At 36.7% G+C, this 27,098-nt stretch overlaps 1 protein-coding gene across 6 annotated transcripts in view; it reads right to left on the bottom strand.

Annotated features, from left to right (window-relative positions):
• Positions 1–1,427: 1,427 nt before the first annotated feature.
• ZDHHC21 (zinc finger DHHC-type containing 21) overlaps positions 1,428–27,098 on the bottom strand; it is a 51,700-nt gene continuing 26,029 nt past the window's right edge. For 3 of the 6 annotated variants that reach the window (XM_017823691.1, XM_017823694.1, XM_017823689.1), the window contains 2 exons: positions 15,559–15,602; positions 1,428–2,328 (listed from right to left, as the gene is read on the bottom strand). In XM_017823691.1, the coding sequence (XP_017679180.1) occupies positions 2,148–2,328; positions 15,559–15,602 (225 nt within the window). In that variant the 3' untranslated portion in view covers positions 1,428–2,147. Of the gene's footprint in view, positions 2,329–6,104; positions 6,194–12,723; positions 15,046–15,558; positions 15,603–27,098 lie in introns of those variants that run through there. The other 3 variants (XM_017823692.1, XM_017823690.1, XM_017823693.1) reach the window with 2 other exon arrangements.

The raw sequence follows: 27,098 nt of genomic DNA, 5'->3' as shown, positions 1-27,098 counted from the left end.
TCATCGTCTTTCAAATCCTCCTGCAGTTCACAGTCTGAAAGCTCATTTTCCTTGTAAGGAGAAAACTACAGAGGCAGGGAGAAGCTGTATGTAGTGTTTGGTATTGTGGCAAAATTGATTTGATCCGGTTATATTACACAAGAGAAGTGAGAAAAGGTGGAGAATAGGCTAGGATTAGAAGAAAATTTTATTTCCTGTTAACTCCCCAAGACTGATCAATGTTTTTTGACAGCATTCTTCCAGCAAAAGGGATCCTCCTTATTTTGTGTTGATAGTAATCATAATCCCCTCCATACACTAGGCAAGACTTCTGACTTCACGCAGCACCAGGATGAGTCAGGCCCAGCATCATTCTGTGAGAAATGCTAATGCACTAGCTGGATGAGTTCTGAGCTGTAGGAAGGCAGGAAGCACGGGAGGCTTTTAAACATTGTTCAGCAGTATGTTCAGTACTGTGAGTCACAGAGGTTGTGCTTGTCAGGAACTGATCATATGCCTTCCTTAGCATAAGGTTGATTTCTCTTTGGTCCTCCAATGGATCACCACTATGAGTCCTGCATGGGGGGTAAAGAAGTAATCTCTGTAGATTTAAGATGTTGACATAAGACCTGCGATTTCTTAGCAGGTCTTCTTCTGCTGGAGGGTCTGTCCAATTGTTAGAAGGACTGCACCTATCATCATCTTCTATTTAACATTCCCTCCTGCTCAGTTCTGGAAGGCTGGTGCTGTCCTAACAGAGAGAACTTCAGGTTATTGCTCAGGTTGTAGCCCACAGCAGGCAAGCCAGATGGACATGGGTCAATGCAGACATGTTTTGCATGGAGTTTTGGTGCCACATCATTGGACCTCCAGCAGATACCTGTCTCATGCCAAAGGGGAGGGTTGACTTCTCCCAACAAAAGCACTAGCTGGATTGAGTAACCCTATAAGTACAAGTATGTGATTTAGGTACCCATCTGTCACATGAGAAGGGGAAGATTTCCTTGACCCTTAGTGTGGGGAGATTTCCTTGACTCTTAGTGTTTGATTTGTCTGTCAGTGCCTCAGGAAAGCCTTGTGCCCAACCAGTTGGTCAGTGTCATGTTACATGTTATGGGAACCCGTCAATGAACAGTCCTGCCCCATCAGAGGGTGATTTGCCTGACTTACTCAGGGAAATGCAGCAGCATTAGAGAGACCTCTCAGCAGGTCTTCCCACTTTATGACTTCTCAGTGGGTCTTCCACTTTGTTAGTTACCCATTGCCAGTGACTGCCAGAACCCATGAAGGACTCACATAACAGTTTACAGAATAACACTCTTTATTAATATAAAATTGTGACAGGTTAAAGTTTGAGGGTTGCTGGTGATAGTATCTGACTACTGCAAAAACATATTCAAAGCAATACACAGACAAACTTTAATCACCAGTAAAGGTATTCAATGTGCATAGGGTATGGTTCTTACCCAATAGGTGTCCCTATGGGGGAGAAGACAGGTTCAGCCTATCGACTGATCCCAGCAGTTACAATGGAGTCTTCCCTAACTTTCCCCACATTCTCAACTTACTTTTATGCTGTTCCTTTATATTCAGATGGAGCTTGAGTGACTTGAGTCATAAATACCTTTGTTACTGATTGATGTAAAATTCTCTTGTTTCATTTTTAAAGATAAAGTCAAGAAAATACGGAGCACGTGCCCAGTGTGGGGTGGTCATACCTTGGAGGTGGGTAACTTTGGGATGGAGGTGTGCACTAATATTATAATTAAGCTTTAATGAAGTTGATCTGAGCAGACAGTTTCACCACAGTTATTGGCTCAGCAGCAGGACAACGTCTCCCATCTCCCTTGGGTGACAGGTGCTATGCAGTTTATCATCTGCAAAATACCATTGAGTCCCCCACCCTGCAAGGATTTCTAGAGCCTGGCCACAGTGTTTCCACTGTGCTCCACCCCCTGTTCCATCCCCCTTAGCAGGTGTTTACTGCTGTAAGGGGAGTCACTGTGGAGCTGCCAAGTGCATTTCATCCACGGAGTAGCAGCTGCATTTTATCCTATAATTTCTGTACCATTATAATTTCTGTTAGGATGTGAATATAATTTCTGAGTTTCCTCTAATTTTACCCCAGACATCTTTCCATACCATCCATATATTCTGAATGCCTGGTACTATTTTGACTTGATAGGAGTTTTGGCCTGCTTTGTTGTTTGTTTGTTTGTTTTTTTCATATTCATGTGTTTCTGCATCTTTGTTTTGTCCAGTTTTAACAGATAAAGTTTAGCATTGTGGGCAGACCATGAAGTCCAACAAACTGACAAATCCTCTGCTGCCACACGAGATACCTCACACCTACAGGAAAGAGCAAACATGGTGAATTAGAAGTCCAAAGGGAGTTCAGTGGTGCAGCACTAGAAGAAGCTAGCCCAAGTTCTTTCAGTTCATCATCTTTCCATACCCCAGTGAGCACAAAGCAGCAAACTATAACAGAGAACAGCAAGTCCTGTGTAAATGGAAAGAAGCATAAAACTTAGCTCAGCTCATATCTGGGAAAATTATTATTATCTGTCTGAAAATGGTTCAGAGCCTCAGGAGTGTCAATTTTTTAAAGCTTGCTCCCAAAAGAAATTCATATAATAATGTAGATCAATTCATCTAAGCAACTTGAAATTCTAAGGATGTAATAGTCATATTGAGTTAATCAATTCCAACCACCTAGCCAGCTCCTCTGGCTGATAATAATCAAAACATATTTAGTTCATGGTATAGATTCTTACCTTCAAATGCCCATTGGCTTTTGTGAAATAACTGCACAAGATATTTGGATAGAGACAGCATATCCAGCAAAGAGCTCACTAAAGAAGTAGACCCACAGTTGCTGTCCTCCTCACAAGCTAATTTTACAGTGCTTATTTGCCATTCATTTTACATGATAAATAAATACAGCTTATGTTACATAACACTGGTTTTGTACACAACTACCACTGTAATACAATACAGATCTTCATATTCATAAACTTTAGGAATTATAACCGAAAGTGCATTTAAGGTATGTTTGCCAAAACCTTTTCTAGACCTAACACTAATAAGGAACCTCATCTCCTAGATGCAGACGTAATACTTTTTTCTCCACCCCCTTTTAAGAAATACATTGTTGTTTACTGCCTATCTTTTATGAGAAAACAAATTGCTCTTCCATCCATTGACATAACTTTTTTCCTAATTCCTTTATCAGAATCAGCCACAAATTGCTATCAGAAAATTTGCCATTGTTGACTTTCTCAAACAAAAGAGATGCAGCTGAGATAACTGTTTCACCTAAACACTATTCTGTATTATCTGCTTTTCAGATTAATTCAAGATCTGCTTGTAAGCATAGTAATATTGTTCAGACTTCCCCAAAACTGCCAAAGTATTCATACTCATCTGTACATACACATTAATTTCAACTGTGAAATTAATTTTTCACAATTCTTTTTCTAAGCAGTTAAAATAGAATATCTAGAGAGTGACACATCTTAGATGTAGCATTAATCTCTGGCTGTTCAATTGCATTTGAGTTCATTTTTCAGAAAACAGCATCTACATTTTAATGAGAAGACTCTTTGAAGTCTAGGGATATCAATTTGGCTGGCTAGTACATTCAGAAAAGGAGTAATTTTTGCTTGCCTGACAAAGGCATGCAGGTAAGAAATCTGAACAGTTGGATGTGACTGTGGATGAAGTTCAACAATTCCTTCAGTGCTCCATCTTCTTCTTTTTAGTATCTGCAGCTTTGACAGACTTGAAATGTCTAGTTTTTGAAAAATGAGTTCTGTGTGGAATTTACAGGAAGACTTAGGAAGTGTGCACTGTGTGTCCAGCCAGATGCATCCATTCATAACTCAGCAATTCCATGGGGAAGCTCCAAGGAATTGCACTTAACAGAATAAAAACAGCTGAACTGATGACAGAAGAAAGGATAATGAGACCAAATAAGAGATTTTTTTTTCACCAAAAATGCTAGTATGTAGTTTCAAAAACATCATTGCTTTTACCAATAGATAGCTTTCATACATAAACAGTTTCAATGTCTTTCATTGTGGCCTTCTGTTAACATCACAAACCTACACTGCTGCACTAAGAATTGACTTTCATGCCCCACACAACACCACCAGGAACAAACTAATAGACAGGGAGTATCAGTGATGGTGAAGATAAAGGCTTACTGAAACAACACAAGCATGGTTTCAGACCTTTTGAAAATAATTGCTTTTGGCAACTCGAGGTCTGTGGGCTGGCAAAATGTCATTTTAGTACCACTATGCCAACAGCAGAGCTTGTGTCCCTAAACTGAGATTTCAAAAAACACTGAACAGAAAGTCACTTTGAGTGAGAAAATGAAGATAAATGGCATTGATTCAAAAATATGAAAAACACTCTGTTGAAAAGTTCTTCAAAAGCAAACACTTTCTTGTAAAAAAGCCCAATTTAAGCTGCCATTTTCTAATGAAATAGTTCAATTGTATATACTTCAAAACTTGAGCTGATCAGGATAAAATGTGATGTTTGCAAGTATACTGATGTCATTGAACAGTCATAAATCAGGTCCTGAAAAATTACTTACTCAGTTCAGTGTGTGCATCTCCTCCTATTCACTTACTGAGGTCCAGTCATACATTTGCCCCAGAGAACTGCAAGTAAAGCTGTGTTTATGCAGCAGGTACTCAGACACAATGCTGCTGAGACGCCTGATTAGTTTCCAGTTCTCATTGAAAAGGTGTAAGATGCTCACACGGTCACAATCCTCCGCTTTATCTTTTTCTGAGAAGCTATACAGGTTGTTAAGTTGATCCTGTAGGAATTTAGCATTTAGGTGCTCAGTAGAACATCAGCAAAAATGTGTTAGGATTTTATAGTTTAGACTTTATGTGAATCTTTCCACAAAACAAGTCTTTTAGCAGGGATTGTACAATCCTTCAGTTATCAGTTCTTGCTTTTCTTTTGGTATGGGTCATGCCACTGTTTAACTGGAAGATGACAAAAGGTGGAGTGCTTGAGTTTCACCTGACATCATGCATTTGCTTCAAGTGACAACACTTGAGGATTTTGACTTGAAAGAAGCTTACAGAGTCTGTCAGAGAAAAGAGAAACTCATGTTCAGGTATCTCACCTGGGGAAGCAGGCCAGCGCCCAAGCTTCTTACAGGTAAAATAATTTCTAACTGCTTCCTCTGTTTTGGTAACAAAAATTTTTATTTCCCTGACTTTACAAGGCCCTTCTCTCCCATTCACAAGGAGATGCCTCTGAGGCATGGAGGATGGTGCTAGATCTCTCTGTTCATACAAAAAGCAAGCAAGAAAGAAGGGTCACAGAGACACACAGTAGCCCCACCTCTGCCTGGTGTGGGGTGGCTGCCGTGCTGTAGCTTCATCTACCTGAAAACTACACTGGGTTAAAAATCTATGCTTTATTCCTCAAACAAAGTTCCTGACTCTTCAAGATGCAGAAAAAAAAAACCCAGACAAAAAACCCAAAACAAAGCAAACAACAAAACCCAAAAAACACCCAAACAAAACAGAAAAAAAAGCCCCAAACCAAAACCAAATCCAACACCAAAAACCCCCCCAAACCAATACACTTGGACCAGTGGAAAAGGCATTTGCCTCTCTCAGAATACTGAGTTATAAGGATATGAGATTATTTGACTAGTCTAAGAAAAAATAATGTCTTGGCTGATTTGTTCTGTGAGTATTAAAGCAGAAGAACAAGGAAATCATATCCTGATTTTTCAGCACCAGGATTAAGAACACTTGACATAAAGTTGAACAGCTGATGATGCTGAAGATGTTGTACTACTGGTGAGTGAAAAAACTTACAATTAAAATTTCCTGTCCCGGATATTAGTAACAAATAACCAGAATTTTTCCCCATCCATACACATGCTGCATGTATGGAGTTTTCTAGAAATATGCCCTGAATGTGCAACCATGTAGAAAAGAGCCAAATTGGATGCAGAAAAGTATTTTCAATTTCCTTACAAGTAGTTTCTATAATAAAGGCATATGCATAAAACTTCAACATTTGAAAACAAAATAAATTTACCTCAACGTGATCACCTATGGCATACTCATCTGTTATCCTTTAATCCAAATTCAAAGGTAGAAAACTAAATGCAGTTTCTTATATGATCTTTCTCCTTGGTCATTGGTGTATCCAAAAGGTTTATCAGGATGAGCTGAAAAACACGTACGTCAAATTCCAATCACCTATGCACTGCTGGATGTTAGGAAACCCAAATTCCTTATCTGACCTGTGGGATACGGCTGTTTCTTCTGAATTGGATTATCCAGGTTTCTGTGACCTGGATAATACACCTTTGGCCCTGCAGATTTACACAACTTCCACTTCAGAAACCCAGGTGTCTTTGCCAAAAGAACCAGAGGTCACACAGAGAACTCAGATCTTCTGAGTCCCAGACCTGCAGTCTAACCCAGTGAGTTAGCATCCATTAGCTATCAAAAAAAAATATCAAATTCCACCTTTATAGGGCTCAAATTACTGCACTGTCTGCACTCACCCTTCTTACACTTTATATTTACAAAAAAAGAGGAGCTCATCACCCACATGGCAGCCAACAGACTGCAGATTTTGAGGGGATTTTGGCCACAGCTACAGAAAAGTCCTAGCTCCATCGTGTAAAACTGAGGTTGTGAAGCATATCCTAATGAGGTTGTGAAGCATATTCGTATTTGGGAATAAATGGCTACTCAGGCTTGATAGCGTTGTTATTCCTCAGCAGTTCTGAATTCTATTCACATCCAGTTAATTTTATGTTCATCTCTGTGCCACTGAAATGCAGTTTTATGGCTTACTGCATACAAAGCTGCGTACAAAGCTGCATGTGCTATTAGTTCTTAAACTAATCCTTTGGCAAAGAGAATGTTTTTGAAATGGGAAGTCTAATGAGAAAAATACTGTGAAACTAGAGGACATAAAAAGAGTGTGCTGTAACTGATACACATTCTGACCTGGGTTTTTTTTATCAGTTTAGCTTAGCTGTATTTCACTCAGACTAACATGTCTGCCATCCTTCCTCAAGCCTGTTTACTCAGCTGGATGTCTACAGGGTTCAATTTTCCCTCTAACTGCCCTTCCACACTAGTATAATTGCAGCTCATACGGGTAATTGGTCTGCCTACAGGAGTGTCTGCATGCATTTGTTCATCTGTACTATCTAGCTGCCTCTTAAAATGTATTTGTAGACTCAAAGTACTGTTTCATTCAGTTTATATAATGATAAAACACATCAAAAAACACTTCCAGGAGCTTTAGGCACTAAAAATACTGGAGTGTACATGTTAAAATTACTTTCATAGGCAAGTGGGAATACATCTCTGTTTCCACACATCAGAAAGATGGCATGCACTCTCACAAGTCAGTTGTGTCTAATTACTAAGTATCTAAATACTAAACTAAATAAATGTCATAGCAGAGATAACCAGATTTGAAATTATTATATGGGGAAAAGAAGCCCATTGAAATTTCAGATATGAGAAACTGAAGTCATTGCAGAAGGTAAGAACAGCCTTTTCTGGAATACACACAGAACAAAGTATTTTAAAGGTTCGTTTTATGCTATTGTGGAAGGATCAGTATGGAAGTGATTTTTATTATTGTTATTTGAAGAATCTGGTTCTTGGGTTGGAACAGAAGACACAACGTCTGTGGCCACAAACCATCATAATTTAGTTTTTGTGACCTTACTCATGAAGTGACAGAGTTCAGGTATTTTAATCATTTCCTTGCAGGCACAATCACTGTTTTTTCTTTGGTTCACTAGTCTTGCAGTGAATCTTCCTAGGCGTCTAGGATCTTCCCCTTAGTTCTTCTAAAGCTGAGATTACTGCTCACACCATACTGAGCAGCTTTTATTTCTCTCTAATACTTTTTTCTGTGGCCACTATTGCACTTCTTTTTGCATGTTTACAGCCAGTATCCCATTTGAAATACACAAAATGTTTGAAACTTCTCTGCATTAAAATCTGACATAAATTCACATGTACGCAAACTGGAGACCTGCTGGTTCAGATTCACTTAGCTCTCCCAAAAGCTGTTCCAAAGATGAATTATCTAATATATTGTATAAAATTTTTTTAAAAAAGGCAAAGGTTAAAAAACCCAAACAATTCTGCTTTTGTAATTTGAAAAATGGCAATTTATAAAACTTTTAGTTTATACCTACATCAGAGGTTCCTACTCTGGTTGGAGTTACAGACAACTGTGATTACGTAGACTGTAACAGTAACCAATACTATAACTAGTGTTGTTACACCAACACTATTTGGTATACTAATCTCAGTGGAGAAAGTTTCCAATGCTTCCACCAACATTCAGCTCTTTTCTTAAAAGCAAACAACAGAGCTCAGATAATAAGTACTTCATTAACTATTCAGTAATTTTTCCCAGTTCAGTTTTTCAAAACAATCATTTGGGATTATAGCCTATTCTCTTGTAACAAAAACAAATATTCAGCAATGAGAGTAATTTATAACAGAATTAGGAAAATTTAAAAACAGACTGGAAAAGTATTAGCCAACTATTTACACAACTTTAAACCAATATAAATGAAATCCAGAGGAGAAAAAGAAACTTTTATTTTTTTTATTTAAAAATAAGATTTCCAAAAAATACAAGATGAAAGAATTCTCAATAGGAATGAAAAAATAATCTATAACTTAAATCAATTTTAAAAACCCCACAGAAATATTACATTAATGAAATTGTAAACAAAGATGAATAAAAAACAATACACTGCTTATCAGCTGGATATACTGTTACACTTTCAGATTTAATGAAAAGAATACCAGAGTAAGCTTCCCTGTTTCGATATTATTCAACCATTCATCTCATACATTACCCACTCAGATATAAGCAGTGTTAGACCTTGTAATTTTCAACAACTCCAGTATGAACATTATTCAGCATTATTTGAAAACAGTCAACATCAAACTAACAACAAATTAGTAAAACTCAATCACATGCTCATGTGAGAGCTACAAAATTCAGAATGCTAATTTACAAAAATCAGTATTATTTTGCTATTTGTTAAGTAGATAGAGTGATAATTTTCTATCTATAGGCTACACTGTGATCTACAGATATCAGTCTTGGGAATGTGAATAGAAATACTTACCCAGAAATGCACATAAATTATAAGTTTCCTATTTTCTAACTTGAAAAGCACATGTTCTACTGTAAATATAAGCTCCTACATCAAAAGAAGTGTGGCCAACAGGCTGAGGGAGGTGATTTTACCCTACTAATAATTTGAATCTAATTCTAAATTAGGCAAAGTATTAGGACCTCAAAACTGTCTGTGTGATGAATAATGACAACTTGAATTTTACACAAAATAATGCTGAAGGTTACCAAAAGCTCAAGCTGTGCTTTATTACAGAAAAAAAAAGGCAGTACTTTTTCAAAACCAATTAAAAGGTATGACAACTTCCTTCCGCATATTTTAGTGTAAACAATCTATAAAAATTATCAGATCTCTTAGCAACTGATGATTTGCTCTCAACCCAAACCCAAATGGAACCAGGGATTTGGAATATCAATTTTATTTTTTTTTTAATTAAATCAAACCAATACTCCATATCTCAACACCTTCCTAGGCTACTTTATCTCATTGTCAGTTCTGGCCAAGATGATACAAACATAACTGCAGGTAGGACTATGCTGTGCTGCTGTACGCTCAGTGAAAAGAGAGGAAAAGAGCCATCAAAATTGGAAGTGAGTAGAGAAATGAAAAGAAGTCATTTTAGGTTGTAACTTTTAGGTAGAAAATCAATAACAACAAGAGTGATTTTGTCTGGGTAAATGGGGCTCAAATACAACCAAGAAAGCTCTGATGTCTTACAGAAGTCGTAAATTCCTCAAAAGTAGAATTTCTTCGAAGGACAAAGAAATGCTTCTTGAAAACATTCTAATTTGCACTGTCTTGAACCTTCCTACCACATATACATGTTATGGAAACACTGAGTGTCAAATAGCAAATACTTTGGGCAAAGGGTCTGGAACTGAATGAGAAGTGACTATCACCTGATATGTTGTGAGACACTACCAACAGGTTCGGCCTCTGAGCCACTGACAGAAGTTATTTTTAAACCTAATTCCTTCCCCGTGAAACACAAAAATGCATTATGTCATTAATGGCAAGCATCAACTACTGAGCAGGAAAATTAAGCCAAACTTGAGCCTTAAGTCATCTGGTTAAAACAAAGTGCAAAGTTTCTGGAGGTCTGGGACCTCTAATTTCAAAGGCCCTTCAAGGATTCACACTAGTTAGCACAGCAGAAAATCTAAGCACGAGATCTATGGGCCATCAAGGAATAATCTCAAGTAAGTATCTACCTCTTACCTGACGACTAACCTGATGCAGCTGGAAGGCAGTAAGCTGAGGTCTACCAGGACTTCAAGAAGCACACCAGCACACCATGTGCCCACTACTCATTCAGCCTAGGTAAGAGCTAACAGACAGCTACACAATGGCTATCAGGTATGACTAACGGTGATTTATACTGGGGGCAATAAAGAAAAATCTTTTCAGAGGGAAATGGTCTGACTGAGAAGGGACAGGCCCTGAGAAATGTGTACACCGGGCTTGCACTATGTATATACAAACTTGTTTAGGATTATTTTTATCAGCAGTGGTGGGCAGGTAAAATGCTCAGTCAGATCACTTAATTAGATTCAAACCTTCCTCTAGAGACTTTAATGCCAGATATGAGATTTTCCAGTTAAACTAAAGCTAGCTGTTTCCTGAAGTGCAAAAACCAGAACAGTACCCTTGTCTTCTGACAGTTAACTTTCAGTCAGTTACAAGACTATGAATAAAAGTGATTTTTTTATACACAATGCTAAAAAAAATAATTTTTGTGCTTGTACTTTAGAAGTACGAGAGAGAATGAGAAGTACTAGGTGGCACTAGTTAAGATCTGCATTGTTTTATGCAGCTCTTATTCAGAAAGGGCACTTAGATTTTATTTTAGGAATAGTTTAGAAGTGCTAATCCAGTATTATTGATGGGAATATATGTAGAATAAGCACCAATTTTTGTCCAGAAAGATCAAGACCACACCCTACAAATAAAACAAACAAACAAACAAACAAACAAAAATAATAATAATAAAAAATAAGGAATGCAGTGATATTTCCAGTTGGGATATTGAGAAAATTGCCAACAGTCAACTGTATTTGTATTGCTCCAATGAAGCTATGTTGGCCTCCTACCAGTGAACTGCAGTGAAATTGAGTGCATACTGAAAACAAAAGTGGAAATAGCCAAGTTAAGTAACCCATATAATTGATAGCATCCTCAAATGTATGACAGAAACTCCTGCTCTTTGCAATGACTTCAACTGGTAAACTTTGATATCAAATCAAAACAACACTTTTGGCCCATCTCCATTTTCTCTGTGCTTTTATGAATCTTCTGGTCATGTCAGCCCCCTCTAGATGCATAACAAGGACTAAGCTGCCTAGTTTAAACTCCATCCTAAAAATTGGTTCTTAGTTCCTTCTCGTCAAGACTGAAAATGACTGTGTATCTGAACTACTCTAGCAGCTGTGAGATGGAACCTCTGCTTCAAAGCAGTACATCTGAGGACAGGTTCATAGACATTATTTAATGCATTATCTTTTATTATAGACATGGGGATTTTTCAAATGAAATCTCAAATCCCTTATATTACAAGAAGATAGGTAGGTAGCATTTTTTGGTCCTACCAGGAGCTACCCCACACAGCAAATAAACTAGCTGCTCTCAAATGTTTCCAGGGGCTTTTTAATTCGTTCTTTAACTTCTCTTTGTGCCTCTCAGAAGATCAAACATTGCCAAGTCAGAAGCTAATATCCACTGTGCTCAATGAAGTATGTGTCGTTCTGATATTATATTAGGATGAAATTCAGTAACATTGTCCATAAGTTTTTTTAAATGCCTAACAATGACAAACACTAATCAGTACTAAAAATGCAGTTTCTACTAAAACAAAAAATCATAAAGGAGACCTGGAGGGAAAGAAGTGGGATTTCAAAGGAAAGGTTTAATGGATTCAAGAATTTCAAATTAGATCATAAAAGCCCGCCTGATCTTTTTCTCATGGAACAACTCTTTCTGAGAATCAGTTTCAGAAACATTACTCTGATAAACTAATAACATGATATGGTCATTCAGTTAAATGTAAAAAAAAAAAAAATTTATTCATTTTACCCTCTTAGAGGCCTCTCATTCAAAGAATACAGTTCAGTACCTCCTAAAACATGGAAGATTCTCCAAATTCTCCCTTCTGTTCTCTAAATAACTAGAAAAGGGGCAGAAATGACCTAGCAGCCTTAATCATATTACATATTGATTCCTAATGTTGTGATGGATGGGAGGCTAAGAAAAAGCAGATTTACGGAAAAAAAAAAAAAAAAGAAAACTTCCAATACAGAAACATTTGAGACGTCGCGAATCTGCGAAAACAACACTTTCGTTCGAGAATTTCGTTTGGGGAATCGGGCAAGGTTTTCATGGCCAGGGCTCTGCTCGGCTCCCGGGGAGCGGCCCCTCGCGGGCCCCGCATCGCCGCTGTCGCGACGGGCAACTGGCGACAGGGGGCGCGTGCTCGTGCCCGGCCCCTGGACCACGGGCTGCTCCCGCATCCTCCATCCCCACGGAGCCCGCGGAACTGCACTGCCCCGCGGCTCGGCTGCGCACCGGGCACACAAACGAAGCGCTCTGTTTGCCACCGAGGCTCCCGCCGTCGGGCGCGCTCTGCGCGGCAGGTTTGGTGCTCCAGGCACTGTTTCGGTAATACAGTAACACCAGGAAACAATTATATGCCCCCCACGGTAAATGTAAAAAAAAAATAGTTAAATTCGCGGTCCTCTTTCAAAATAAGGTTCAGAACAGTAAAATCTCCTAACTACGATAACTGATTAGGACGAAAAATCTTCTAAAAAGCTTCTGCGTTTCACTCATGGAACATTTAAATATTGGCATGGAAAATGAAACTGCTATTATTCCCCTGTATATGCCAGAGACTATAACAGTGGCGTTCCTTTAAAAAAGAGAAAAAAAAGGGGGGGGGGGAGGGAAGAGAATACAGCCATTACTTTATTATGAGTATCCACATTCTTTTTCATTTCCAGCACTGTCCCAGTCTTTTGCTTAAATATTGCGGCCAATACCACCTTAAGGAAAGTCTAGGCTTGCTAAAACTGGCATAAAAAATGGTTGAATATTAGGCTTGAAATTTAAAACAATAAAACAATCCTCTATTTTTAAAAAGAGAGGAAAAGTAAAGTTGGATCAAATGTTAGAAGTTTACAAAAGTTTAAAATTCAATGGATTTTTAAGATGCACCCTTTGGAACTGTCAGTGGATCATCAAAATCTGTTACTTCAATAAAGGGACCTCTAACATTGAGAGAAACTGCATTACAAACGAATCTTTTAAAATTTGTTACAAACACCACTCATGACAAGTCTTGCCCTTCATTTTTGGATGAACTGTTCCAAATAAAGTATTACTTCCTACACAACCTATATATATTAAATCCTGATTTTGTATCTTTTATTGTGTTCAGTTGCATGGCTGCCATTTAAGGTGGAACCTATTCCTGTTAGGCTACACAAAAAACATCATAAGCAGCATAACTAAAACCACTGAATTTCTAGAAGAAATTCACAGTACTTTCCACAATCATCTCATGCTGATATTTGTACAGATACAGAGGGCTAAAATAAGTACATAATTTTTCCAGATACAGAAAGGCCAAACCAGTACTTTGGCAATTGTTGTCATTTTACCAGATATGAAGGATGCTTTCTTTGGTTAACTACTTCCATACTTAAAGGAACAACAAGTTATCTACATCAACACAATACCCTATTAAATGAGTTAATATATTTCACTGAACACATTAGTAACAAATCTATATTTATGTATAAATATTTTAAATATTTGTATTTCCAATATACAAACACTCAGACTTCCAGCTAATCATGACTAAAGAAAATATAAAATTTATAACTTTATTGACAATATACTCTTTTTTATGGTACATTATGCTAACTAACTACATCTGCATTTTTAAAAAGGAAGCATTCCAGTATTTGCACCATGCAACTTCTTTGTTGAATTATTGCAAGGAATTCCTCGGGATATAGAGAAAACACACTTCCCATTTGGACAGTTTACCCTGGAATATTTAATCCCACTTGTTGACATAGAGACATGAATAATTTTCACTAAGATCATATCTAGGCCGAAAGATAACTGTAAGATGTAAGACTTCTCTCTATAAACATACACATTTATGTGTATTTATAAAAAACCTCTCTGAGAAAGGTTTAGGAAGTAGTCTGCCTCAGCTTTAAATGTTGCCTTTTATAGTGCGGTGCTGCAGGATTACTATTGCATATCATAAATAACTGGAAGTATCAGTTCAACACATGCAGAAAAAAAAAGACATTATCTAGACAGACCTGCTGATAAAAACACTAAAAAAAATTCAAGGTAGAATAAGACACTTGGAGAGAAATCTAACCATAAATGTAAACTTCAGTGCTTCCTACAAAAAAAAAAAAAAAGGTAAAAAAAAAAAAGAGCCAGTATCAAACAAATAGAAGAAGAGTGCATTTCAGTCATTTGCTTTTGGTATTAATCTCAAAACCAAAAGAAATCTCTTTGGAAAGCTAATCTGAAATTAAATATGCATAAAGTTAAACAATCAATTTGCATTAATCTCAGAACAGAATCAACACCACAACTAAAATAATGCCTGGGGCACATTGTGATGCCTACAACTGGATTTTAATTGACTTGAAGACTGTCATAGTCCTATTATCATAAAACCTGTAACGCACTTCCAGCATGGAGGACCCATCTGTGCCCACTATCCATCTGTTTAGACATGATTGGCAAAGTGGTAGGGAACTCGCAGTGGTTGCCTCTGCCTGAAAGGAATAAACCACAGGATCTTCCAGTGAGTGCCAAAAACTTCTGAGAAGGTCTGCTGCCATGGCTTTCGGGGCCTCGATCTATAGAAGACAGCATTATTAGTGAAAGACAGCATGCCCACGGTGCACTTCAGTCAGCTAGAACAATGTAGGTTGGCTGGGGATCCATTTCTGGACTCTGATGAATTGTGTCTCAGCGTCACAAATACAGCTTTCCTTTCATTACAGCACGCAGCTGAGACTTAACTTTGGAGAACAGAAACTATCTGGGTCATCAATGAAACAAAAGCAACTTTTGAAGCAGAGGAGACCTCAGAATCAATGAATTGTATGTCAAAACACAGCAGAAAGTATATTTTGATCTGTACTTTTGAAAGAAAATATAGTTCCACTGGGTTTGGGTAGGGGGGTTACTTTGTGTACAACCAATACTAATAGATTAGTGAGCTGCTGCTAAAGATAGGAAGTACAAGGCACAGTACCATGCAAAATCACCTTATCAAAGTGCCTTCAGTTCCTTTACTCTCTCACCCAGTTTAAAAAAATAGCAACTCCTTTAGCATTTCATCAATGTAAAAATTTTACAGAACTTACATGTCTTCACAACAGTTTGACATTTTTTCTATCCCTGTAGTATCCTGTTGAAGAAAACACAATGAAAAAGTATTTATTTACATTTCTAACTGTTAAGATGTCATTATGAAAGCAACTAAATAAAGTAGGGGATCAATTATTAGTGTACACTGCTTTGACATTAGTTCAGTAGGTTGCATATTACTTAAATGGCATATTAATTTTAAGTGAATCTGAGATTACCTACACAAATTTTACTCAGTCTGTTACATGATTTTTACACACATGACATGAAACTATACTGTGTAGTTTGATTACAATACCAAAGAATGTCAACAAAAACTTATAGCACTAGTACAGCTAAAATGAATTCAGATACTACAATTAATTCATGGGACATTTAGAAGGAATGTGTATAAGGTACAGTCTTGCCATACTTTTCACAAGCACCCATTCCAGACTTGAAGTAGTCCACTCAGATAACCAAAGGAAAATTTAGTAAAATACAACTATTAACACAGATGTAGTATTTTGAAAAGCAGGAACTAGTAAGAGGTTTTAAAATCATTATCTTCATGAGTATTATAATGCAAACAGTACCACTGGAAATATACCATGAGTTTTCATAGTTGCTACAGTTAAATAACAAATATACAAATTATTCTCATAAAATGTAGCAGAGGCTAAATAACGTGCAGAGTGAAGGCAACCCTACAGCTAAGAGCAACTTAAATTCATATTTTTCTTTACTTAACATGATTTAATAAGTCACCAAGTTTTATAATTAACAAATCAATTTTAGCTTAGATCATCCTCAAATAAAACTTTTAAAACTATCACATTTTTTTTCCTTACTTTTCACTATATATTTCACAAAAAAAATTATTTGGGAAATGAGCATTATTTAGGGTTTTGATACATATTCATAGTTCTTTAGGTTCTTTAAATCCCTCACAAACTCCAAAATACAATAATTGAAATACTTCTTGTGGTTTCAACTCCTGTTCATTGGTAGTTTGATATTTTCCTTTACTATTCTTTGATGGACATAATGCACCTGTCAGATTATACTAGCATTTGAATAACACCAAGAGCTAGTCTCAGTTGTCCCAATCATATAGAGACACAAGGACTGTGGTTTAATTAGGCTGCAACTTCACTGTCACCTGGAAACACGACCTAGCAATAGAAACCATACTGTGTTCCTTGATTGTTCCTGCCATCAGTGCATGCAATTCAGTGCAGGCTCTGCTGGGATTCTGCCCCTCCTTAAAGTTTTAAGGGGGAAACTAAAACTCACTAGTGTGAGTGGAAAATAACATACAGGAAGCTGCTTCCCTGCTCCACCAGAGTTGGGTGACTTCAACTCCCCTTGCCAGATTTTGTCCTTCTAAATTCACTTCCCAGCTCAGATGAGTTTCGGAACATGAACCCTTACAACACGCCAAATAGCAAAAATCTTAATTTTGCCCACAGCCTACCTAGCTGAATTCCAGACACGTTATGGTAAAGGAGAGAAGTCCCCACTTCTCACTCCAACCCACCAGGATGCAGAAGATCATCTCTGTTTGCAGAGAAGGTATGCCCACAGCAAACTACATAAATCATTCTGACCCCATCGTTAGGTGGGTTTTAACTCCCACTTAACAGTGAGGGAGGAAAGACTGGAGCCAGCAGACACTAAACACTGTCTGTTGTTTTGATTTCCACAGATAAACTGCTGCTCCTCTCACCTTATGGGCCTGTCTAGCATATCTCCCCTCACCTGCCACAAGCAGCAGGAAAGCATCACAAGACACAAGCCATTCTCCTTGTTAGGGCAGGACCTGGCTGCACAGCACAGGGATATTCTGCTCCCTTGGGCTGGCTTTTTGTCCAGCTCTTGTCAGAACAAACACCACCTCTGCTGACCACAGAAATTCACACAAAGCTTTCCGAATAAAAAGGACTAAGCAAACACAGAGATTACTTCCATGGCACTTCAGCAAGGTAGTAACAGCATTTTCGTGAGATTCTATAGCTCCTCCTGTAACTGCAAAAATATCTCAGCTCCAGGAATTATTCTCTCGTCAATTCAAAGCTGTCTACCCAATAGTACAAAACAATATTGGTATGTTTGAAAGCAACAATGAAAAATATTTTTTTTAATGAAACAGTAGCATCCTAGTCCAGACTCTAAATTGATTTGTAGCTATGAAAGATTTATGCTATCATTTCACAAAAGGAGTCCTAAACCAGTTTTGTGTGCAGAAGTAACATGACCAAATACCTTAAATATGGCTTTTTGGTACATTTCTGCGTATTGCTTATTCATTAATACACTTATACTCTTCCCTAAAATACTCTGTTTGAGATTTTTGGAGGAATTTCCTGGTTGGGAACTGAAGGGTGCATTTTGTTTTAACTGTTGTCATGGCATGTTATCAAGACCTGAAAGATTCTCATTAGGTAACTGCAGAAAATAACTGTAAGAAAAGACTGTCAAGCTTTCACACCTTTAAAAGATATTAAGGATTTCCCTTCCCTTCCTGCCTCCCCATCTTCCTTTCTTTACTTCTCTTCCTTCCTTTCCACCTCCCTCCCTCCCTTCCTTCCCTTCCCTCATTCCCTGCCTTCTTCCTTCCCCCTCTTCCTTAAAATGCCAACACATACTTCAGTTTACTTTTGCTTTACTGGGCAGTGAGTCCTTTGCTTCTGAGATACTTTTTCAGAATTAAAAAAACTTTACAGCCACATTTTAAAAGCTGCAGACTAGGGCTGGAGGAAATGGGAAGAAACATTGCTCTGAAGCTTAGCCACTCCACAAATGCTGGTGACTGAACTTAAGGAACAAAATGCCCCTCATAGCTTCCCTCCCCCAACACTGCTGCCAAGCAGGCTCATTTGAAATGTACTTTCATTTGAGAGTGAACCAAATTACCTTTTCACATGAAAGTGAAACTTCACAGCACCCCAGGAAAGTCAGTAGCCCCTCTGGAGATAGGAGATGAAGGAAAAGGAGAGGACCATAGTTGAGTTTTGACTTGTTATTTAAGGTTTTCTTCTCAGACATTAATTTTTCTTCTTTTGGCAACAGAGATCAGAATAACCACTATTCTTCTGAATGGCAAGGTGTTCTGCTCATTAATACATCTCACAAATGGCCTTCAACCAGAATATCATCTCTCTTAATTATGAACTCGATGTATACCAAGGTTTTGCTACAACATCAGAATTACTGTGTCCAGCCTAAGAGGCTTTAGCTGTCTGCATCTACTATCAGCTTGGATTACTATTAATACAAATAGAACTCTGCTAAGACTTTTTTTTTCCAGACTCACAGCTAATGCTAATGTTAAAACCTTTTGGAGAATTGGCACTCATCCAAAAGTTGAAAATAACTTAGTATGAGCAAACATGGCATATCTATTGAGTCCTAGTAATCTCTAACTCTAAAAAATCCCTTAAAAATTTTAGATAAAATTAAGATGAAATTGACAAACACACCACTAATTAAATTCACATGATGGATCATCAGGAGCCCCAAAGTCATCATCCAGATTGGAATCAACTATTGTTTCTACACTTGGTTCTTTAGAAATACATACTCTCTGATAAGGATCTTAAAGCATCTAGAGAAAAATTTTTATACCTTAGTGAGAAAGGCAAAATAAATTAGAGGAAATAAACATAGGAATAATTAACAACATATCAGTTTAGAACATCAGAAAAAGTGCAAAGCGTTCCTTCTGAGGGGAGGAGGAATGGGTTTTTTTTTCACTTTGAGGACACACTACAAGTAAGAGCAGCTGTTTTACTCTAAGTTAAGTAAGCTACTGCCATGGTCAAGACTGCTATAAAAGGGAGGAGAGGAATGGAGAGACATATGTAAGAGCACTGAGTTCTGCAGACCAACTTCAGATTCGCTTGCAAATGAATGCACCCATGTCAGCTCTTAAGAGAAATGTATCTTTCACATCTATGTTTCTAATCAGCATAACTAACTGCCTGAAAAAAATTTAAAAGATCACATGCATTGTGTAACAAACTGTGCTACAGGATGGGTTTCATCATGAACTAATTTATCATGAAAAAAAGCACACACAAAGAATATTTTTCTCTTACTGATTCATGTTTTCCAAAGGGGAAGTTGTAATTCGTAACTTACAGGACTAACTCCAAAGCATGCAGCCACAATCCCTGGTTCAATTTTTCTTCTGTGTTTGCTTAAAGTGACATGAAATCAATACAGCTCTACTAAATACTTGCAGTAGAAGAATGTAAGCATTATACTATGCTTTTAGTATTTTCAAAGCCTCAGTATAGAGATGAATCAGCAGAAAAGTATGATGAAGAATAAAGAAAAAAACAAAACCTTCAAGCCTTCCTGGACTTGCAGCCACCGCTTTTATCTGAAAGTTCATATATGAACATATATGAACCCTCTATATGAACAATACATTTTTTCATTCCTTCTACCTAACATCCTTTCATTGTATGTATGCAAATGACAAGTGAGCAGTTGAAGAATATAAAATACTGAACGTAGAAGGAATATTTCATCTTTCAGAAATTTTCTTTTTTGGAATTTAATACATTTTCGGCTTGCATTTGGTCACTTCTTAGCATTGCTTTCTTAATCTAGACTTCTCATCATATAATGTAATATGATTAATTTTATTAATTACATTCAGCCTGAAAATTGCTAGTTCTGTTTTAACTTTAAATCTGTGCTAAATGAAAAATGAAGCTACACTTTGCAATATCTAGGGAATGGTGCTGCTCTCTTCTATGCTCTGATTACTTCAGATAAATAGATTTCCAACGTATGTATCAGAAAATGATTCAGTGAAAAGAAAACCCCTGGTAACAAATAAAGGACATATCTACAAAGGAGGCAATACAAACAGATCTCTTAACTTCAGCCTAGTTCAAATCCATGGCGTGTTTGGTACAACATGACAACAAGATATGTGACAAAACATTATTTTTCTTGATACTTAGAAATGTAAGTACAAAATGTACTTACAAAAATAGCAGGGGAAAAACCACTTAAGAAGGCTAGTTGTTGATCTTCACGTGGAAGTAATTTTAATGGTCTGATGTCTAAATCTGACAGGCAATATTTAAACAAAATGTATTCAACCCCCAGAACACTCAAACATAATTTTTATAGTTACTTATTTTCAACTGGTTAAAGGTACTTCCTTTACTATTAGAAAAATAATTGAGCTGTAAAAGAAATTCCTCCTTGAGTGATGAACAGGGCATACTTTTGATATTCTATGATATTTTATACTCCTTGAACAGCATAAAATCTCTTTGATAAAATTTTCTAACTTACACTTTTTCTTTATAATATTGTAAATAATTAACTTCAATAAAAGTATTCACATTTACCTAAGACCAGGTAGCGACCTAAATGAAACAGATGAGATCTTTTGCCACTTAGAGTGTCTTCACTTGAATTTATTTTAACATTTTAAACAGCTCATAAAAGAGTTTTTATAAAATAAACTAATAGTTTATTTTTATGGTAAATATGTGTTTAAGACTGTCCGGATACATTCATAAAAATGTTAAACAAATTGCTAGTCTATTTGAGAAAAATAAGGTAAAGATATAAAAGAATTTATACAGTTAACAAAATTGTATTCAAAGACCAGGATGTTACTAATTCCTGACTATTTAATTTATAGTACCTTATGCAGTCTTCTAATAGGAGATCTACCTATAGGTGAATTAAAGGTAGAGACAGGAAAAGGGGAAGGGTTAAGAACAATGGGGAAGAGGAAGACAGACAATGTTAACATGAACTTATTTTCTGTTGCATCTCTAAGTTCCAATTACCATTTGGGTTTATAGTTTATATACCCTTTGCTCTCCCCTCTACAATTGCTTTATATCTTACACTTTATTATAGACAGGTAAAGAATACACTTGCCTGGAAATCCTAATTTCCCCAACCAATCCTAATTTTTAATATGCTAAACTTAATTATGAGGATTAATAGTTCCTTGATTACACTTCTGCCATGTTTGAAAAAACAGGAAAAGCCCTCAGTAGTCACTAATCAAAATAGTATTTAATAGATTATCTGATTAAAGATATGATTACAAATATTTTAATCATTAAATACTTATTTTTAAAGACAAAAAACATTTCAGCACAACTAGATCACTTCTGCACTCCGCATATTAAATCAGCAAGGGATCAATGCTATAAAACATGCAAAGAATTAAAAAGCCTTTAATTTTATTAATAGAATAACTGCAGTTACATTTCCATTATTTTGCAATTCAACCTTTGGAAAAGGTTGAAAAAATATGTAGTAAAATATATTTGCTACTTTAGGGTGAAAAGGAGAAACACTGCAACAAAAAAAAGTAAAAAACAACATTTTTAAATGCTTCTAAGAGGAAAAAATTATGTGGTAGGCATCATATTGTGCACTAGACAGGCTGCTGAACAGCATTTTCCCTTCCATCCTCCCCAAAGCAAATAAAGAGAAATTTCTCTTTTCCACATCCACACAGTACTGATGCAACAGGATATTGGCGTATCACTGTACACCATTCAAACAGTTAATTAACAGGAAACCCCGGTAGCATTAATTTAATTAATAAAGTCACTGTCCACTTAGTTTATGATAACACATCCACTACCTTGCAAAAAGACCACATGGTATCTATTGAATTTTTAAAAGCCCATCATTAAATAGTTCTGCCCCAAAGAAACAAGTTCATTACTAAATAATTTCAATGAAAAGTTTTTCTTTGCAATACTAGCAAAAACCACACTAAATCATATTTAGTGGACTATAGTGTAAAAAATAAGAAAATCTCTTTTCTTCCACAGAAATAGTTTGTCAGAACATATGGAAAAATGAAAACACTGTTTAATGTTTGAAATAAAAACAATCAAAGGTAATCCTCTAAAATTAGGGTTCAGATTAGTCTCTGCAGAGGATGCTGTTTAACTGAAACATCTGGTAGTGTTACGTTGAGAGACAGGCCTTTTTTAACTTTGGAAATGAGATTAGTAGATCAGTTATTTGTAAGTGTCCAAGTAATTTCTAATTATTTTATCTGGGTCACAGATAATCCGCTTTTACAGGGCTCCCACAATGACATCAGAGGATCACTGTTGAACTGATTATCCTGTTACCTTCCACCATCCATGGGAAGGCCGGATTTTCCTTTTGTACAGAGAAAGAGAAAGAAGTGGCTGATTGCTTCAGACAGGTGGCAGCCAACAAAATAAAGAACACCACAGATCTTGAGAGGAAGAAAACCTCACATATGCAAAAGGTATCAGCTTTAAAAAATTAGATATGAACAATTATCAAAATAATCAGAGAGGCAATTGTTTAAAAAACATGCCATATTATTATATTTTTTTATAGTAATACACTGTAGATCAAACATAAACAATATCAGAATCTTACAGTATAAATAGAAAACCCGGTTTTTATCATCATTTAACTGTTGAAGTGATGTGAAAGACATACAGAAGTACTTTCTTAAAGCGACAGTGGAATATGAGTGAAAGAAATGCAAATGCTAGGGGCTAGTCTGCTAGTCTATACACAAGAGCATCCTGATAGTTCCACCTTTTTTAAAAAATCCTGAAAAAACCTCTTTTTAAAAGAGCTCTTTACTTCCAACAATCATACATCAGAAACAATCTGAGGCTGATAAAAGAAACTTTTTTCCTAGGTGAATTTTCTATGCCTTTTTGTATGAATAAATAGGTTAGTCATGCTTTTTTTAAGGAAAACAGACATCAGTTTCATGTAAAAATGAGAGAGGAATTACTAAAAAACACATGTCAAGAAAATATGTCTTGAGAAAGCAAGCAAGTTTCTGGGTACTATTTGATTTAGCTTCCCGATAAATTTTATTATTTCATATACCTTCATAAAAAATGGGAATTAAAAATTACTAACACAGATACATCCTTCTCAATACTTTCTTGTAGCTTAATACTGTTTTCTAGATAAGCTTTGCACTTGCCATTGCAATACAATGTCATTAACTGGTCTAGGCAGTAGTTGCACAAGACAGAAAGTTTGGATTATTTTGTGGAAAATTTTAAAACTTTCTGAAATAGACAAAATTATAATTTACCTACAAATTGTACTTTTACTACTTATGACCAACCACCAACAAAAAAGCACCTCTCTACCTTCATGGAGTTTTAAAGTGTCTATACTAGAGCTATCTTGTTACTCTGTAGTGATTGAGGCAAAAGATGAACAATTGCTTGTGGAGTACAAGCAGCTAGAAGAGGTCTGAAGTAAAGGGTAACAATAATTTTTACAGCTGTTACTCTCAGTAAGAGACCATCTAGTTTTTCTAGGGTGCAGCTGCCAAAATCCTTTCTGATACGTTTTTGGGTTTTTGTTTGTTTTACTTAAGTTTTATGCTAAGTTTGCTTCTACGTCATTTCAAACAAAATCATTACAAAATATCATGCTGCCTGAGAATGTAAAAATACAGTCTCATTTCCAGTTAAGGAATATAAAATTCAAAATTGCACTACAAGTAATGACAGGAAATAGAGGATTGGTAAAGCAACTAACAAGCACAGAAGGCAAGCAGGCCTTTAACATATATGCATGATCATTTTGGAAATTACATCAGATAGTGTTTTCTTCACAGGTAAAACAGATTCTTCTATCCGGTTCTCTAGAAACTTGAAACTTATAAGTAAGAAGACTAATTGTTATGCAGAGATTTTAAGAAGAATATCATCTTAGGATCCCAGACTTCCTAAATTAGGATTTTAAATTTCTCCCTATTTCAGAGGCTTATGAATTAGAGAGAACTTAGATACTTCTATTTCCAAAGTATCCAAATAAAACTTCCCCAAGAGTAACGTCAGATAGATACTGGAAGAAGTGTTAAAATTCAGGATGATGACAAAATCAGAGGCAAACAGAGCTTGGGGAAAGCAACTGGAGAAGGCGGATGAAAAGAACAATGTGCCGCTTCTGCTAGAAGTGTGTTTCACATATGCTAGTTTCTAGGGAGAAAGCACTAATCCCGTATACAGAGGCCACCTCAGCTGCTCCCCTCTTCATCGGAACAATTCATGTCAAAAGTTCCTCTAAGGACAGTTTTTGCCAACCAGCTGTTCTTCTCTCATTGTAGGAAGTCACCTCCTTTGCTCTTTGGCTTCCTGGACCTCCAAATGAGTTATGAATAGCCTTAAGCTAATGATACTCTAACAGTGATACCACACTAAGAGAGGTGGTAAAAGTATGCTGAGAAATTACTGTCTGGTAGGTTACTTGGCCTATTCATCACCTTCTCAAGCAGCATAGCTTTAAGAACATTCTCTCTGTAAGAGCCAATTTTAGTACACAAGCTACAAAGTTTTCAGTTTTACAAGAGCGCATTTTTCCCAAGCACCCAAATATCTGCTGAACACACATGAAACAGGGTAACAGCAGAATACATGTGTATTTTTCTTAAAGACATTAATCTACTGTTATAACCAATGACAGCTATGCAATGATAGGCACAGAAGATCAGGCAACTGCATAACAACCTGAATTTTGCAAAGTGCCAGCACACACGGCTGAATAACTTCACCTGCACTTGGTAATATGCTGCTTTGCTTTTCTGTTTTAGCTACTGTCCTGTTCCAGAAAAACGTGCTGCAGGATATCAGTTATATCCTTTCCATTATGCATTCAGCTGGACATTTCTTGACTTAAGAAAAAATGTATCCAAGAGGTGAAAATGCCTATTAAAGGAACTATGAAAACCTTCTGCTAGTTCTTACAGCTTGTCAATCTACCACTTAGCACAATTCTAGTAAGGAGTAACTCTGTTTCTAAAAATGCTGTATACAAAAGTCACATAATGCAAATTTATTCTACACATCTTCTTGAAGTGACAAAAGGATAAACTGTAAATACAAAGATCAAGGATTTGGGTTTTTTTTTTTAATATGCATGTCCTATACTCCTGGAAAAAGTCAGCTTTAGCTTTATATTACCAAGATGAACCAAAAACTATTGGTTTGATTTCTGGAAAATTATATAACGATGGTCATGCAAGTTTATCTTACGGAGAATCAGGAATTTTCGTTACAAACGGGTTAAAGTTTGACAAATCTTAGGGGTTTTTTTCCAAAAATACAATTTTGGCAGCATTTGAAGTACAGGTAAATAGTAATATTAAAACCTAACAAACCTGAACTTGCTGGACTTATTTAGCAACCATTTGTATTCACCAAACTTTAGATCACAGAGCCGCAATGTTGATTGTTGCTACTATTAAAAAATACCTTTCATCCAGGAGCTGTGGAATTAATCTTGGTTTATGCTGAACTGCAAACACATGCATAGAGCATGAACCAGGAAAATGTGTATTACCTGTTCTCCTGTACAAGCACAAGTAAAAGTTGCTTAGCATTTTTCAGAAGGCCCATGCTCTTGTCCAGCTCTCTTGCACATGCCTTTGGGCAGCTTCAGCAACCACTGAAATTAATGCTCTCAAGAGCAGCAATGGAGTAATGAATACTTTAACAAACATTAATACTTTAACTGTGCATATACATGCCTTCAAGCATCTTGAGTCTCTTTCAAATTAACCTCAACTGCACTGTTACACTTCAATTACTCTGTTCTGTTAAATTTTGATCTGTACTTTATACTAAGTTTAATTTCATAATTAATTTAGTATTTTAAATAGACCTCATTTCAGATAAAATTTAATTTATACAGGAAGGTTAGATGCTGAACAGTAACTCCAGTACAGTACACAGTAGAAACATTACTGCTTCTTAGTGACTATGGTTCACTGCTTCTACAGGACTTGAATGTCTTCCACACAGTGAGCTCAGCACTGTGGGTGGGTATACTCAGACTCTTTGTTTCCCTATTTTATGCATCACAGGCATGTCTTTCGGGAGCCTGCAAAGAAACTGCACACTCACCTGCTGCCCTCTCCTCTGCCTTTTTCACTGGCTAGCTAAAGCTGTTAGTGCTTATGGAGGAAGCAATATTACAATGCTGGCAACCAAAAGCCATTTGTACAGAAAGATTTTCTGACACTACTTGCAGACTAAGCACAACCTCAACAAACAGACTTGCTTTGTTCGTTTGAAGTCTGACTAGTTCTTGCCAAGTAGATTTCCTCAAAGTAACTGTATTGTTTATTCCTGCCAATTCTAGAATCATGAGGAAAGGAATGAAAAGGGAAAAGATGACTGTGTTGCTGGTATGGAAACACTTTGAGTGGGGGATGGACTACACAACCTACATTCTTCAATGAATCAAGGCAACAACATCCACATGGTGTGAATGAATTAGTATCTGGAGATCCCACTACTGGATTTCTACTTCCCCAGCAATCCGAACAAGCCTAAAAACTTGTCCATACGAGGCAAGCACAATAGCCCTTCTGCTACTGGGGGCAGGTAGAGTGCAGTGAGAGGCCTTAATGAAGTTCTGTACTTTCCAGCATCTGTCTCTCCTAGACCATCCATATCCACAGTTACTGCAGTATGTTTGTTTCATATCGGCAAAGACAACAAAAGAGAGTATCCAGGCATACTGCAGCTCAGCA

The sequence above is a fragment of the Lepidothrix coronata genome, unplaced genomic scaffold, assembly GCF_001604755.1.
Source record: "Lepidothrix coronata isolate B3197 unplaced genomic scaffold, Lepidothrix_coronata-1.0 Scaffold104, whole genome shotgun sequence".
In the NCBI taxonomy this organism is placed as follows: Eukaryota; Metazoa; Chordata; class Aves; order Passeriformes; family Pipridae; genus Lepidothrix; species Lepidothrix coronata.
This window is presented reverse-complemented; position numbering and strand designations above follow the sequence as displayed.